Here is a 15315-nt window from a genome sequence, read left to right as displayed (position 1 = left end):
CCGAGTTATTTTTTACCCTAGTTTAGGAAAAAACCTTATAAAGTTAGGTATAACCCTTAGAATTCTAATAAAATCCCATAAAAATTCCAAAAATACCAAAAATATGATAATATCCTCAAATTTTGGGGATTACTGGCCAATAGAAATATCACCCAGTATTGAGGATGACAAAGTGTCTTTGTCGTCCAATCTTGTCCAACCGTCCTGTTCTTAAGGATAACATTTCAATAATGACATCCAGCTTAAGGGATGATACAATATAATATCATCCCATCAGTGTTTGACCCATCCAAGTTTGGGAACAACAAAAAGGCTTTGTCGTTTGGTACACCAAATGTGTGAATAAGCCCCTATCTCATCCCTATCCAGTCTAAAGTAACTCTTTCCCTTTCTGTGCTTTTTTTAAGAGAGAGAGATTCTTCTGGATGAATCTTATTCCCATTTGAGATAAAGTCAAATTCATTTAAGTGGATCTAGACAAAGAGAATTCAATAGTTCATACACTACAAGAAACTTGTGGATTAGCGACGACCTAAATTCGTCGCTAACCCGTCGCTAAACAGCTTAGCGACGGATTACCGTCGGATTAGAGACGGATAGCTTCCATCATGAATTTTTTGACGCTAATTCACGACGGAATATATATCATGCTCATATGTGTTCTAAGGCAGTCAAAAAAATTGTATATGTGATTCTATCATGCTCATATGTGCTCTAAGACAATCAAAAAATTGTATATGTGATTCTATCATGCTCATATATGCTCTAAGGCAGGCAAAAAACTGTATATGTGATTATATCATGCTCATATGTGTTCTAAGGCAATCAAAAAAACTGTATATATGATTCTATCATGCTCATATGTGCTCTAAGGCAGTCAAAAAATTGTATATGTAATTCTATCATGCTCATATGTGTTCTAAAGCAGGCAAAAAACTATATATGTGATTATATCATGCTCATATGTGATCTAAGGCAGTAAAAAAAACTGTATATGTGATTCTACCATACTCATATGTGCTCTAAGGCAGTCAAAAAACTGTATATGTGATTCTATCATGCTCATATGTGCTATAAGGCAGGCAAAAAACTGTATATGTGATTCTATCATGCTCATATGTATTCTAAGGCAGTAAAAAAACTGTATATGTGATTCTATCATGCTCATGTGTGTTCTAAGGCAGTAAAAATATTATACTGAAATATTATATAAAAGATCACTATTGATAAACAAAATATACTGAAATAAATTATATGCAATGCACCTAACTTAAGGCAATCAAAGTTATATGAAATCTAATGACATGCAATACATCATATGAAACTTTCATACCTGAGAGGCATGTGCAAACGAAGCTCCCCTATTTTGCAAAAAACTGTTGAACTCATTCCGGAGAACGTCGACAATTGTTTCATGAAAGTAGTCACGCATTGCGATCTTAACGATCTTGCGTACATCATCCCAAGAATGAGTCGGATGCTTTGAGCTGATGTTGACGGGAGAAGTCTCTGAGCCTGATTAGAGGAAGCAACGACTGGTGAGGTGTTCATATTACTCCCAAATCCAAACACACGACCCTTTTTTGGTTCACCTGCTGCAGTCACCCATGCTGCAGCATCAAAAGTCGGATGCTGAGTAGAGTCATCGCCATATCGCTCTACCATTTGTTGCTTGTATGATTCCTACAAAATAATGTTTACAGTATGAATTAGTAATTAAGAATTACAATGTTTAGGACAATGATTATTAATACAATACATGCATACTGTTGTCATTCTCGCCTTCTCTAATACGAACTCTCTCATGGTCTTACGTTTATGTGTTTGAATAAACACATCCTTTTATGGCACAATGCCTCATTTTTCTGCTTCCTGCGAAGTGAAATGATAAAAGATTTAGTTAACAGGTTTGCAACAATACTTATAAAATTGATTTGTTTATATATTGATGAGTTACCATTTTCTTCAGGTGGCTCCCAAAAGTCCTAGATCTACCTGTGTGTAGATGGGCTTCAGGCATTTTCGCTCGATTTTGTGCAGCCTTCGCTGAGCGGATTTGAAATGCATCTCCAGCCCACTTGTCACACATTGCATCCCAAACATCTGACCTAAGAGTAGGAGATCCATGGCCCTTCCACTGTAGTGGATCATCTATCCCGCCAGATGCTTTTCTTGTTGCAACCTTCATATTGTGCAGCATGTCTGCAAATTGATTGGCAGTCACCTTCTGTCACACCTTCCTTGCATCATGTTCCTCCATCGTAGTCGCGAAGCGATTCAAAGCCTACAAATATTTTCAGAAAGTTAGTAAACATGACTATAACAGATAATTAAATATGAAACGCATTAATTATGACAAGCAACTGTATACCGTGAATGAGGACCACAATCTGTCTATCACCTCTTTTGGATACTCTTTTCATTGAGTGATCGGTCATGATAAATGTTAAAGTAATGAATTTTTAATATCGTGTACTATTTCTTGTGGCTCAAACCTCGTGCTGCACATGAATTGGTACACAGTAAATATCAATATACAATATTTATAAGATATGCAATAAGTGAAAATGAAATACTTACGGTCGATTATCGATATACACTTTTTGAATGAGTCTTCTTATGTTAGACTGAGAAGACCCTACATCCTGTGTTGACTCTTAACTTGTATGATCAACTGGTGTAGGTGGGTCATGTACAGGCGAAACATCATCTATAAAAAAATATGTTAGAAATTCTCAGAATGCGCATTTTAACTAATCAAGCATCCAATTAGTTAAATGATATAGGCAAAGACTGATAACTACTGGATGAACAACCATTATAAGCTCCACGAACCATATTTTAACAAATAAAACATGTCATGCAATACATTCGAATTGTTTCAAATCATTCACATCAAAAAATGGTGCCCCCCGGCCCGTCGCCCAACCTACGAAAAAAAAAGGCAGGGGGCGACCCCCTGTCTGAATAAAGAAATGAGGCAAGGGGGACGACCCCCTGCCGAAAAAAAAGAGGCAGGGGGTCCCCCTCCCCCCCTACCAAAAAAAAAGAGGCAGGGGGCGACCTCATGCTGGAAATAAAAAAAGAGGCAGGGGAGCGACCCCGTGCCGAAAAAAAAAATGAGGCAGGGGGTCGCCCCCTGCCGAAAAAAAACAGGCAGGGGGGCGACCACCTAGCGGAAAAGCAGGGGGCGACCCCCCTGCCAGAAATAAAAAATGAGGTAGGGGGCGACCCCTTGCCAGAAAAAAAAAATGAGGCAGGGGCCCCCCTGCCGGAAAAAAAAGAACGAGGCATGGGGGGCGACCCCCTACCGGAAAAAAAAACAAGGCAGGCGCCCCCCCTGCCAGAAAAAAAGAAAGAGGCAGGGGGGCGACCCCCTGCCCGAATAAAAAAATGAGGCAAGGGGGGCGATCCCCTGCCCAAATAAAAAAATGAGGCAAGGGGGGCGATCCCCTGCCGAAAAAAAAGGCAGGGGTTCACCCCCTCCTGCCGGAAAAGCAGGGGGGCGACCCCCCTACCGGAAATAAAAAACGAGGCAGGGGGGCGACCCCCTGCCAGAAAAAAAAAATAATGAGGCAGGCGCCCCCCTACCAGAAAAAAGAACGAGGCAGGGTGAGCGACCCCTTGCCAAAAAAAAAAATGACCCACTTACCTAGGAGACGTCGGGCGGCGGGCGAGGGGCGAATGGCGGCGGAACGGGGGGCGATGGGTCGGGGGAGGGGCGGGCGGTGGACCGGGGAGCGACGGGCGACAGATGGCGGGCTGGGGAGTGCGTCGGGTGGGAGAGGGCGGCGGCCGGGGGAACGTGTCAGGCAGGATAGGGCGGCGGCCGGGGGAATGCGTCGGGCGAGAGAGACGAAACAGGAAAGAGAAAGAAGAGTTTTGATTAGGGATTTACGAGAAACTTAGTGACGGATTTGGCGACGGCCAACTTTCATCGCAACGCCATCGCAAATGTACATGACCAACGACAAAATATTTCTGTCGCTAACGTCATCGCTAAGTAGCGACGAAAAAACTTCTGTCACCAAATCTGTCGCTAAATGTCGCAGGTATTGCGATAAAAACTTGACACCGCTAAGCCATCGTTAAGTAGCGATGGATTTGGCGAAGAAAGTTTTTTCGTCGCTATTTTAATAAATATTACAGATTTTAGCGACAGATTTGTTTCTCTCGTTAATCCGTCGTAAATTTATGACAGAACAAATTCATCGCAAACTTCCGTCGCTAATGACCATTTTTCTTGTAGTGATATCCCTTAGGACCCTGTTCCTAGAGCCTAGTGATATGAAAATCATGTACCCAAGTGTTGATCCTACAGAATAAGCCTACTCAAGCCATGTCTGCGCTTTGTCTCAAAGTTATTGAAGAATCCTCATCCCTACGGGAGGGGTTGACGGACAAAAAAAGTCAAAAGAAACAAAATAGACCCTCGAGTTCGAAAAAGGTGTTTTTCAGGTCATTAATTCATTTACTTCTATTTCATTTAAGCTTTTAATTGGTACTTATATTTTGTTTTATTTGTTTGCATACCTGAATCCGTGGTGTTGCGATTGGAGTTACTAAGAATGAAAAACCTGTTTTGATTTTACTTTTTCTTTGAGCAAAGGATGGTCAAGACTTGCAAGCCGCGTCCTCACAATTTCAAAAAAGATTTCAACTAATCCGAGTAAGTTTTGTTCTTCCCCTTTCAAAAAAAATTATCAACACTAACCAAAAGACAAAAAAGTCAGAAGAGCTCCGTTGATCAATTTGGATTGAGATGCTCGATCTAAACATGTAGGATTTTCCTCCAAGCCTTCCATTTTCCTCTCAATAATTTTTTCCATGTTCAAGTTTTTTCCCAGCTCCTTAAATCTTAGACAGCAATAACTTGATTTATATTTTTGTTAATTAACCTAATTTCTTAAAGATTATGATGCTCAATTGGGGAATTCGGATGAAGGCAGCAAGTTAACTTGTGCAGTAAATTCTGCATGTTAGATTTGGTTAGCTTTCTCGCTGACTTTCCCCAGTTAGGCATTTTTACATGATTTTAGGTAGAACCTGGTTGATAATTATACTGAAGGATAACATGATGATCAAAGAGTCTTTAAAAGTGTGCTTTTTACATTTCAGAAATTGACAAATAATGTGAATAGAAGGACTGCGGCAGTTCTAGTGAGTTATGTATTTCTAGGAGCGGGAAAAAACTTGCCTACGAATTGTCAATACACAGGACAACCATCTGCTTGGATCCCCTTGGCAGTAGGGCAGCTTGCAAGTTGGCAGTGCTCTCCTCTAGTCCCCCACCAATCAATACTTTTGTTCTCCATAGTCACCGTGAAGTACAACAGCACTCCCATGAAGGCCACCCCTGCATCAAGTGCTGCTGATAGCACGTAATTGTACCTCTGCCACCATGCCTTTCTGTACCTGAAAATAAAGAAGTTGAAGATTGTCCCAACAGTAATCCATGCATTGTAGTTCAAGGGTGTGGCCGGCGGCATCATCGCTGTCGCGCCCAACAGGACGGGCAAGTTTATCAGGGGGATCCAGGTTTGCTTGGGAAATGCCTTGTGTAGAAGCCATACGATCACTGGCCCCACTGCTCCGCCGAGAAAGAACCAGTTCAGTGCAGGGTAGACGCCGAGCGGCCCAAACATCCTCTTTGGGCTAACCAGTCCCCAGATAACAGACGCGTCAAAGAAGACACGGTCGGAAGGGCACGTCCATGGGCTGCCCTGCGGCAACTGGGACTTGTCACATATGTGATCAATAGTACTGAGCAACCACCATGCCACTGAGATATTCACAGTCCCTGCTATGACTGTTCCTATGAACTGTTGCACAAGATGGAGCCAAGGAATTGCAGGTGAGAAGTATGAGTTAATAACAGAATCAGAGAATAGGAAAACAGAAAAGATTTATGTTTGGTTGCATTCAAATGCGATTTGGAATCTCTCACGCAAATGAGAGAACAGGGTCTCGTTTGCACAACTAACCAAACATGTGATTTGGATTCTCATGCAAATGAAAAATGTGATTTGAAATCACGTGTGAAATGAAAGTCAAATATGTGATTTGAAATCATGATTTTTGAATGTTGGTAATTATTCTGGACGAGAAAGAGAGAGAGAGAGAGAGAGAGAGAGAGAGGGGAAGATTTTGCCTGAACCAAGAACATGGAGCGAGGTGGAATTTTCATGTAATGTCCGAGCTTGAAGTCACTAAGGAAGGCAACGGCCTGGCTCATGCTCATATAGCCATATACTTTGAAGCACACGTTGGCGATGGGTCTCCCAGGCAATATGTAGCCCATTGCATATTCCGTTATGATGTTCAGCCCCGGTGTCTGTTGAATCAGTATTCCGTTCCATCACAACCTTCCAATATATATTTTTGCATATCATAAGAGAACCAAAGAAGAAGGATGAGACGCAGCAGACCTGGTTGGTTGTTGCTGTTATGATGCTGATTGGGAGAGTGAAGGTAAAGGCCATAGCACAAGCAAAGAGAAGCCCCCACCATGGGAGCTGAACCTCATCTTTCATGGTGGTGCAAAGAACAAGTGAGACCGCGATCGTCGACACTAACAGCAAGTAAAACCACCACTTTGGTATGTCTGGATATTTCTTCATCAACCGTGTGTGGATGTCAGGCTTGCTTTTAATGGAAGCCCGGCTTCGCTCCCATATCTCTCTGCAACACCACCAATTACTCCGTGGAACCGATGTTAGTCGAAATCTCTATTCTTATGCAGCATCAATGAAATAGGGTCTTGTTTATACCTTCCATAGAACAATGCCACATGAGTTATGGTGGAAGCAATGGTCGCGAATCCGAACCCGTAAGTGAGGGCAAAGAACATGCTCATGTGAACGCGACCCTGAACATCGTACGCAGCCAAGTCAAGCTCAAACTTGTCGTTGATGATGGCACTATAGTTATAGGCTTGGCCGTTCTTGGTGAAGAGATCGGCCGAGAATATGGGGAAGTTCTTGGCATCGTATAGATTGAGCCACCAATAACACAGAGGAATGGCAATGTACACAACGAGGAGGAAGCCGATGAAGATATTGGCAATGGCGAAAAATGGGGAGACGAGGGGACTGAACATGAAGGCAGCGACAGTCGACCAGTCGAGGGTGAAGGCCCCGAGGGCGAGGCCGTTGGTGCCGGAACCAAGCTGCTGAGCCGTGACGGACTTGGGGAAGGCATAACATACCCAGGAGATGGATGTTAACGTTGAGAAAAGGTAGCCGGGAAAGGCGTAGTAGGAGAAGCTGCAAACCAGCGCGATCACGAAGAACTTTCCTCGGGACATACGCTGGTCATCCTGCTCATGCAACGCCCTGGATACAGAAAAAGCAAATTTCAGTCTCTCTCTCTCCAAAGGAGAACAAGAAAGAAAGAAAAGGGTTACTCAATGTTGTGAAAGTCGGCTCACTTCGGATCTGCTTTCCCTTGGATTTGGTAAATTGAAGAGACTATAGTATGATGCGATCGACTACACTGGTGTACAAGATTGAAGCAACTTTTCCAGAGAGTTGCTCATCAGTAATTGGCAGAATCAGCCGCTGTCCCATTTCAAGTCATAATGGGATTGAAAATCGGTGTAGATCCAGTGATCAGGACCGAGTCCTTTACAAAGCGTTAGAGCCACCATAACACAGAAAATTGCTGTGCATGCAACTAGAGGTGCACATTAGCAGAGCTCGAACTCGGCCAGAAATATGTCTGATCGAACTGGGCTCGAGCTTAGAGTCGAGCTTTAACAACACTGTCCAAGATCGACTCGAGCTTAATTACCTTTTGACAAAAAGCAATAGCCCTGATCGTTAAGGCAAAACAACAAAAATCGATCTCCCTATCACATTAACATTACCAGACGAGCTTAATCGAGCTTTTTGAGCTTAATGCCTTGATCAAGCTCGGCTTGTTTATCTAGGCTGAGTCTAATCTGATATTCAAACTTGGCTTATTTATCTTCACGAACAAGCTTGAGCCCAGCTTAAATAAGCCGAGCTCAGGTTAGTTCAGCTCATTGTGCACCCCTCATGCAACCATTTTCTGTTTTTTTTTATGTCCCGAGTCCTTTATAAAGTATTTGGCTTCAATCACTGGATCATGAAAGGGATTTTTTTTGAAGAATAGGTGATTGGTATTGTTCCTAACAAACCTTAGTCAGAGAGGACTGAGACCTTTTTTTTTTCATGTTAAGAAAATAAATTATGAAAAATGATTGTACTGTGCAATAAAAATGATGCATTTTTCAAAAAAAAAAAACATATAAATATTTAAAATTTGTTTGTGTCCAAAACCACAACTTTTTTGTTGTAAAAGGATCTTTTCACTCTTCGCACATGCTAATTTCCTTTAGGTATGCAAACTTTCCTTTCAAATATGCGAATTTTCTTTCATACATTTGCGAATGTCCTCTCAAATATGTGATTTTCTCCGCGAATATATGAATGTCATACTTAATTTTGTGATTTCCCTCTAAATACATGCGTTTAAAGCGGCACTAAAGGCTTTAGTGACAGTTTAAAAGTGTTGCTAAATGCTCATCCTGCTTTTGAAGTGTGAGTGTTTTCCAACAAGCTTCTTTTACTAAAAAATCACATAATGAACATAGGCAAAAGGATGTTCGCAAATATGTGAGGACATTCAAGTGTGAAGGTCAGGACATTCGCAAATGTATTAAAGAAAATTCACATATTTGAGAAAAAATTAACAAATACGAGAGAAAATGCGCATATTTGCATATTTAAGAAGCCATATCATAAGAAATTAACATGTGTGAAGGTTGAAAAAGTCCTTTTACAACCAAAAAGTTATGGTTTTAGAAATTGGCGGATTTTCAAAAACATGATCCAAGTATTGTCGATTGTGGTCAGATTTAAGTAATACATGAGGAAAACCCTTTAAAAGTTTGATAGCATGGCAGTTAGCTAAAAAAAAGTTCTGTTAGCACGGCGGTTAGCCAGAAAAGTGGTTAGCAGCTATCACCTTATCCTTGAATGATATCTAATTAATGCTCTCTCTCTCACCTGAAGACTGAGACCTGAACCAGTGTGCTGGGCCACCACATATGTGCAGGTTCCACCACATATTTCCTTAGAAGTCCTGCCCATCCATATCCCAGCACCTGCACCAAGAGCCCCCCTCTTTCATTCATTTGCGTACAGCTATCAGGCTCTATCACTTACCATACATGAAATTACATGGCGAACATGGACCATCACCATTTACCTTTGTTCTCCAATTGATTTGCGAGAAGCCAATCTCAATTTTCCACATAGAAGATTAATCGCTTTTCACTAGCTTAATTTTATCATTAGCCCTTATGTCCAAATTTTTTGTTTTTATCATTAGCCTTTTCTCAAACCCGTTGTACGTGCCATTTTGGCCTGAAAGATATAACGACGATCGGTCCCCACGAAAAGTAAATTAAATGTAATAGTCCTTTTATTTCTTTTTTTAAGAGAGAATTAAATTTAGCAGTCATGCGCTCAAAGAGCCAGCTCACTAGTATTGACGCCCGCGTTTACTATACGGGTATCGAGCCATGACGATAGGTTTGTGATGTATATGCGCACTGTGACTAGGGGTGTCAATGGGTTAGGTTTGGTTAGGACCCAGGTAAAACCAGACTTGGAACAGATTTTCGGGTATGGCTAGGGTCCGGACCAGGGTTTACTATAAGAGTAATCATACTCGAACCTGATAAGAACTATATGAACCAGATTCAGACTATATATACTCGATAAAATAATAATTTTCATCATTTTTACATTAAAAAAGTATGGGTCTTAATTGGAACTCAGGTCGGACCTGGGTCTGATATAAAATTTCACAAACTATATCGGGATCCATGTATTAATTGGACTTTTGGGTCAGAACTGGGCTCTTAATAGGGTCTTCTTATTCATCACCATACCCAGACCCTATAGGGTTTGGTCCGGGTCAAGTCTGAGTAAATCCAACCCGTTGACACCTCTAATTGTGACCATCCTCTTAGAATAAATAAGTCACAAATATCGGTGAGATTTTAAGAAAATATCGTGATATTATGTAACACTTATAATATTACCACCATGGGGTCATCAGTGTGGCCAGCGGGGTGGTTGTGTGGGTGCTGACGAAGACGAATTTGCAAAAGCTCATAAAGCATAAACTATTTTGCAAAACACCCCTTGTTGTAAGAGGGTCTATTTGTAACTTTATACATTTGCCAACTTACACAAAGCATTAAAAAAATATTCACAAGGCAATGGTCACGTGGGTAACCCCATGTGAATGCACCATGTTCAAAGTAGATGAGAAAGGGACATCAAACCTATTGAATAATGAGGGGGCTTCATGGTGAGCGGATCCTGTGCCAAGCTGAAGGCCCAGGTTCAAGACACATGGGGCTTAAGAGATATGGGTCAGACTAACCCCAGTTCCCTTATAAAATAAAAATGAGGGCCTTCATTTCTCCTGCCGATGATGTACGACTATTGGTCCATATCATGGTAGGGTTTAATATCTTGCTCATTATTTATGCATTTACTTATAAAATCTTAACTAATAAAGTTTTATGATTTTATTTATAATAATCTTAATAAATTGATACTTTTAATTTTTTTTTGATAAAACATGAATTTAAAATCTCCCCAAAAATTTGATAAATTGTCGAGAATGAAATTTGTGACTATGAAATAAATGAACCATGATAAATGTGTGGTGGTTACTAAGGATGGCAATGGGGGGAAATCATAAGTCCATCCCCGCCCTCACCCCGGCACGGGGATAGATTTTAACTTCATCCCCGGTTCAAAGGGGGCAAATCGGGGTGGGGCCCGTTGTCCCCCGATCCACTGTCATCCCTAGTGGTTACACCCATGTCACATCATACAATACACAAAAGCATACTCTCATACTCTTGATAAAAGAATTCTTTACCTGTATAACTTTTTCGAAAGTTACTTGACACGTCAAAAGAAAAGAAAAAAAGTTTCGAACTACATGTCTTGTCTGGTAGGAGAAGCTAGTGCAGGTCACCTTGTGTTGGGAAATCCAATGGTATAGTTGCGTAACTTGTACGTGTTTTTGTAACTGCAGCTAGACTTTAAAAAATAAATAAATAATTTTTTTTTTGTTTGCCTTACCTTTATTGTAATAAGAATTTTTAACTCACACGTCTCATTCCCTATCCAATGGGTACCTAAATTACCGTTTAATACATCTTTTGTCAATGGTGGGTAAAATTTTGTTGGTTGCTCTATGGTGGTATACTTCTCGACCACGATGGTACATACTTGATTAAAAAGTATTTAAGCTCTAAAAGCAAAATTAACGTTTGGATAGTTTATTTATTATTTTATATGTTAAAGTTGACCCAAATATAATATTTTATATCATTTTTAAAGCACCCTTAATTTCATGAATTGTAAGGCATTGAATTTTATTGTCTCAAAAATGAAATTATAGTGTATTAAGAAAGATAAAACCTTTTAATATGCTAAATAAATTATATTGAACACATCAAAACGGTTAGAATTATCATTTGATGGCTATATCTATACAAACAAGAGCGTGTACCACCATATGATATCATGATACAAAACAACCCTATATTTTTCTAAATTTTGTAATATTTGAAAGACATGCATACTTTGAGTTCCTATCCTTATCTTCTTCATAAGAAAAGACACAAAACAGTAGAACCCTTTTGGCAGCTGTAATCGGAAGAAACTCTCTCTCTCTCTCTCTGTCATTTTTTTTCTTACATTTATTAGTTTTTCTATTTTCTCTTTTGTTTGCTCAATGATCCTGTAAAACGCTAGGTGAGATTAGGAATCTCACCAAGAGTTTACAACCACAAAACCCACCCCTCTGGGTCCCACTTGTATTGAGCTACAGTACAGTGAGTTGGTTTTGCGGTTGATTGTTAATCTCACCCAGAGTTGTACAGGACCGATGTATGGGCAGCCATACCAAGTGTTGCAATTATTACATTCGTAGTTAAGAATTACGTGTCAGATTCTTCATCTCCGAAAGCTTATATGTTACCATCCAATATTCATACAATATAGAAAGGCGTTCAAGCATGCAGACAATATGAGAGTAATAAGTAGGTTCTTATATCGTGTCCCAAATGGTTTCAAAATGTCTAATTGCAGGTGTTTGATTAATACTTAGTAGAAAGCATGTACCAAATGAAATAGTTTTAATGTTCAAATGTGAACAAAAGCAACGGTTCATAAAACTTGATAAAAACTCAAGTTTCTAAATCAATTTGATTCAAAACATGTTTTTTAAGCAATGATAAATGCATCTACATGTTTTTTTTTAAAGGCAAACTGGGGTTATTATGCAGACCCCTACCAGTCATACAACGATACCATTGGGATTTGAACTTGCAAAGTCCCAACACAAGGAGACGTGCACGAGCTGCTCCTACCAGACAAGCCGTGCCCCATGTTGAGCCAAGGGGTTTGGCCCAGTGGGATGGGGTCTAGAACATTTGACCGCGTGGGCGTCACTCTTCTTCATAAGCTGAAGCTTGGCGATTCCCTGGGGTGAGGGGTAACCCTGTGAAGTTTTATGCTAACAGAGACAGATACCGTAAGTAGGGCATGCTAAGCCAGGGCGGCTAGGTCTTTGTGCCTAAAAAGAAAAAATGCATCTACATGTTCAGATTTAAGCATAAAACATGTATAGCTATATTTTTCTGAAGTGGTTAGGACAGTTAATGCCTAAAACTGGTTAGGACCTACCAATTACTCTACGATACGATGTAATAAACTTGTTTGTGTAAGGGATTGAAGTGCACCCACAAGGGCTCTGTTCATCTCCGGTAAAGACAACTTGTGAATGTCGCTAAGTTAACGGGATGTCACGAGTTTGAAACTCATGGAGGCATCTATTGTCACAAGGTCCGAGCTGGGTGTATGGGTTTGGGAGACCTCAAAGGTTTTACTCGGAGTTAACCAAAACGCTGTAAGAGAATGAGAAACATGCTTCTCAAGAAACTGTTGGGAAACACTTTTCCCAAGCATTTCCCTTGGACTAGCGAAAAAAAACAAGTGAGGTGCACGTGTATGGTGATGGATAGTGTGAGAGATGTAAGGTGCGCGTGTATGGGTTTTACGGTGATGGATCGCGCACCTGTGTGGTGATGATGATGAGCCATCCAGCAAGGAAGGAGATGCTCCGCTTGTAGAACGCCTTGATGATGTTGACGATGCCAACGGCGTAGGCCGATCCATTACCGAAGGCGGCTCCAGCATTGGCGAAGATGGTGATGAGGACGTGCTCCTTCATGGTGAAGGGCCCGGGGTTGAGGGAGAACTCGGTGCTGGAGCACGGGAGGCGGAACTTGCGGGTGGGAAGGACGGCGGCGAGGAAGCGACCCACGGGGAGGGCGGCCACCTGGACGGAGATCTGGGTTATGATGAGGGGCTCAGCACGGTAGGAGAAGAACTGGTTCATGAAGGACATGGCGACGCAGGAGAGCAGCCCCAGGAACCACATCCTGAACGTCCATACGGGGATCGTAGGGTCGTCCGTCGTCATCACCGTCAGCCTCACCTGCTCGATCGGCGAGATCTCGTCTCCCTCCTCCCCATCTTCGCTTCCTCCCGCTTCTCGCTTCTCCGATTTCGAGTTCTCCTTATTGCTCATCTCAGCAGCGAGAGCGAGAGAGAGAGAGAGAGGAACGTTTTCTGAACAATTATTTCAGAGCAGAATCTTTTTTATGTGAACAGAAAAATTATCCAGTAGGACTTTGGATGATAATGCATACCGTCCATCTTTGAGATGAGTGGTGCTTAGATACCCATGAAAGGGGCGTTCACCGGTAAAGTTTTGTGTGGCGTTCATGATCGGACGCAAACGGTCTTCCATCAAAGATTCTTCGGGCTTAGCTCACCAATCTTGACTTAGTCAGCGAACCTTAGCACACAGAACAGTTCTGCTTAGTTACCTTGTTGCCTCTTTATGGTTGAATGAGATTGAGAGGGTTTGTGCACGCTGTCAGGACAGCGACAGTAAGTACGTCGGGTTGAGCCAGCGTGATCATGAGATGGTTTCTTCGAGTAAAAAATAATGTGGAACTTTTCGGGAATCTACCAAGTCAAGATCGTCGAGATTCTCAGAGCTCAGGCCAAGTGACTGATTACCTAGATCATATGGTTTAGTATTCACACGTGATTGTGTATGGGCCTCATGTTCTCTCAATTGTGTGACCCAATACTTTCACACGCATGAGAATTTTGTTGATTAGGTAATATATATAAGAAAAGTTGTAGCTAATTGATCATTGACAGATTAACTCATACTTAATCACGTCCATCACGCACAAAGTGGTAGCTAAATAATCATTGAGTGCTTAACTCATACTTAATCATGCTGACCATCCATTACACGTTACACGTGCGTGATGAATGGTCAACAGATAAAAACGGCAAAAACAAATGCAAAAGCCTTAAAAAGGGCCATTACCAATGCTTCAAAGGTGCCGCTAAAGGTCCTGAGGATGCTGCCGGTATTTTTAAAAGATGACTTTTAGCAGCGTTTTGAAGCGTCGCTAAAGATTCCAACAGAACTGAGACCTTTAGCAACACTTCAAAAGCACGCTAAATCTCCCAAAACGTGTTTGCAGCATTTTTCAGTTTTTTTTTTTCAGAAAGAAAACACTGCCCAACAAAATCAAGTTCCTGTCAAGCATGTATGGATCAAACACCTACCACTCACTAATAAAAAAATATTTACCCAATATATATATATATATATATATATATATATATATATATATATATATTGGATGGGCATGTTTCCAGCGTTTAACTCATGTTACCTGTTTTCCTTATAGAGAGAGAGAGAGAGAGGAAAACAGGTAACATGAGTTAAACGCTGGAAGCATGCCCATCTAGTATGACCATTAGCTGCAGTCAAGATCGCTGCAAATGTGCTGGGCAGAAAACACTTTTTTTTAAATCCGAAAAACACTTTTAGATAAGTTTTTTCACACAAAAAATATGACCGTTGCTGATCCGCCTAACAGTTTTCGATAACAGCGGATGATTCCATCATTGCAAATGTGCTGTATATATATAATGAGTCCGTGCTAAACCCATTTGGTGCTAAACGGTGTGCTAAATGGGTTTTTTGGGATTTTTCATTTTATTTTAAATTTGGTTTTTATAAAGTTCAAAAATCAACTGTGCAAAATCTTTGTAAATTTTTGAGGCTCCAAACGCCATTTTTTTCATGGAAAACACATGATCCAAATGTAGATTCTTAATAAATCGACCATGCCCAACACATTTATGGGGCCAAAACCTC

At 41.0% G+C, this 15315-nt stretch overlaps 1 protein-coding gene across 1 annotated transcript; it reads right to left on the bottom strand.

Annotated features, from left to right (window-relative positions):
* Window positions 1–5033: 5033 nt before the first annotated feature.
* Window positions 5034–13695, bottom strand: LOC149841667 (oligopeptide transporter 4-like). The gene is made up of 6 exons (XM_089998634.1): window positions 13138–13695; window positions 9033–9130; window positions 6771–7334; window positions 6429–6681; window positions 6152–6334; window positions 5034–5822 (listed from the first exon to the last, which is right to left on the bottom strand). The coding sequence occupies exons 1-6, from the start codon at window positions 13651–13653 to the stop codon at window positions 5208–5210; spliced, it is 2229 nt and encodes a 742-aa protein (XP_089854760.1). The 5' UTR covers window positions 13654–13695; the 3' UTR covers window positions 5034–5207.
* Window positions 13696–15315: the final 1620 nt, after the last annotated feature.

This window comes from Nuphar pumila, chromosome 3 (genome assembly GCF_984573655.1).
Source record: "Nuphar pumila chromosome 3, dmNupPumi1.hap1.1, whole genome shotgun sequence".
NCBI classification, from domain to species: Eukaryota; Viridiplantae; Streptophyta; class Magnoliopsida; order Nymphaeales; family Nymphaeaceae; genus Nuphar; species Nuphar pumila.
This window is presented reverse-complemented; position numbering and strand designations above follow the sequence as displayed.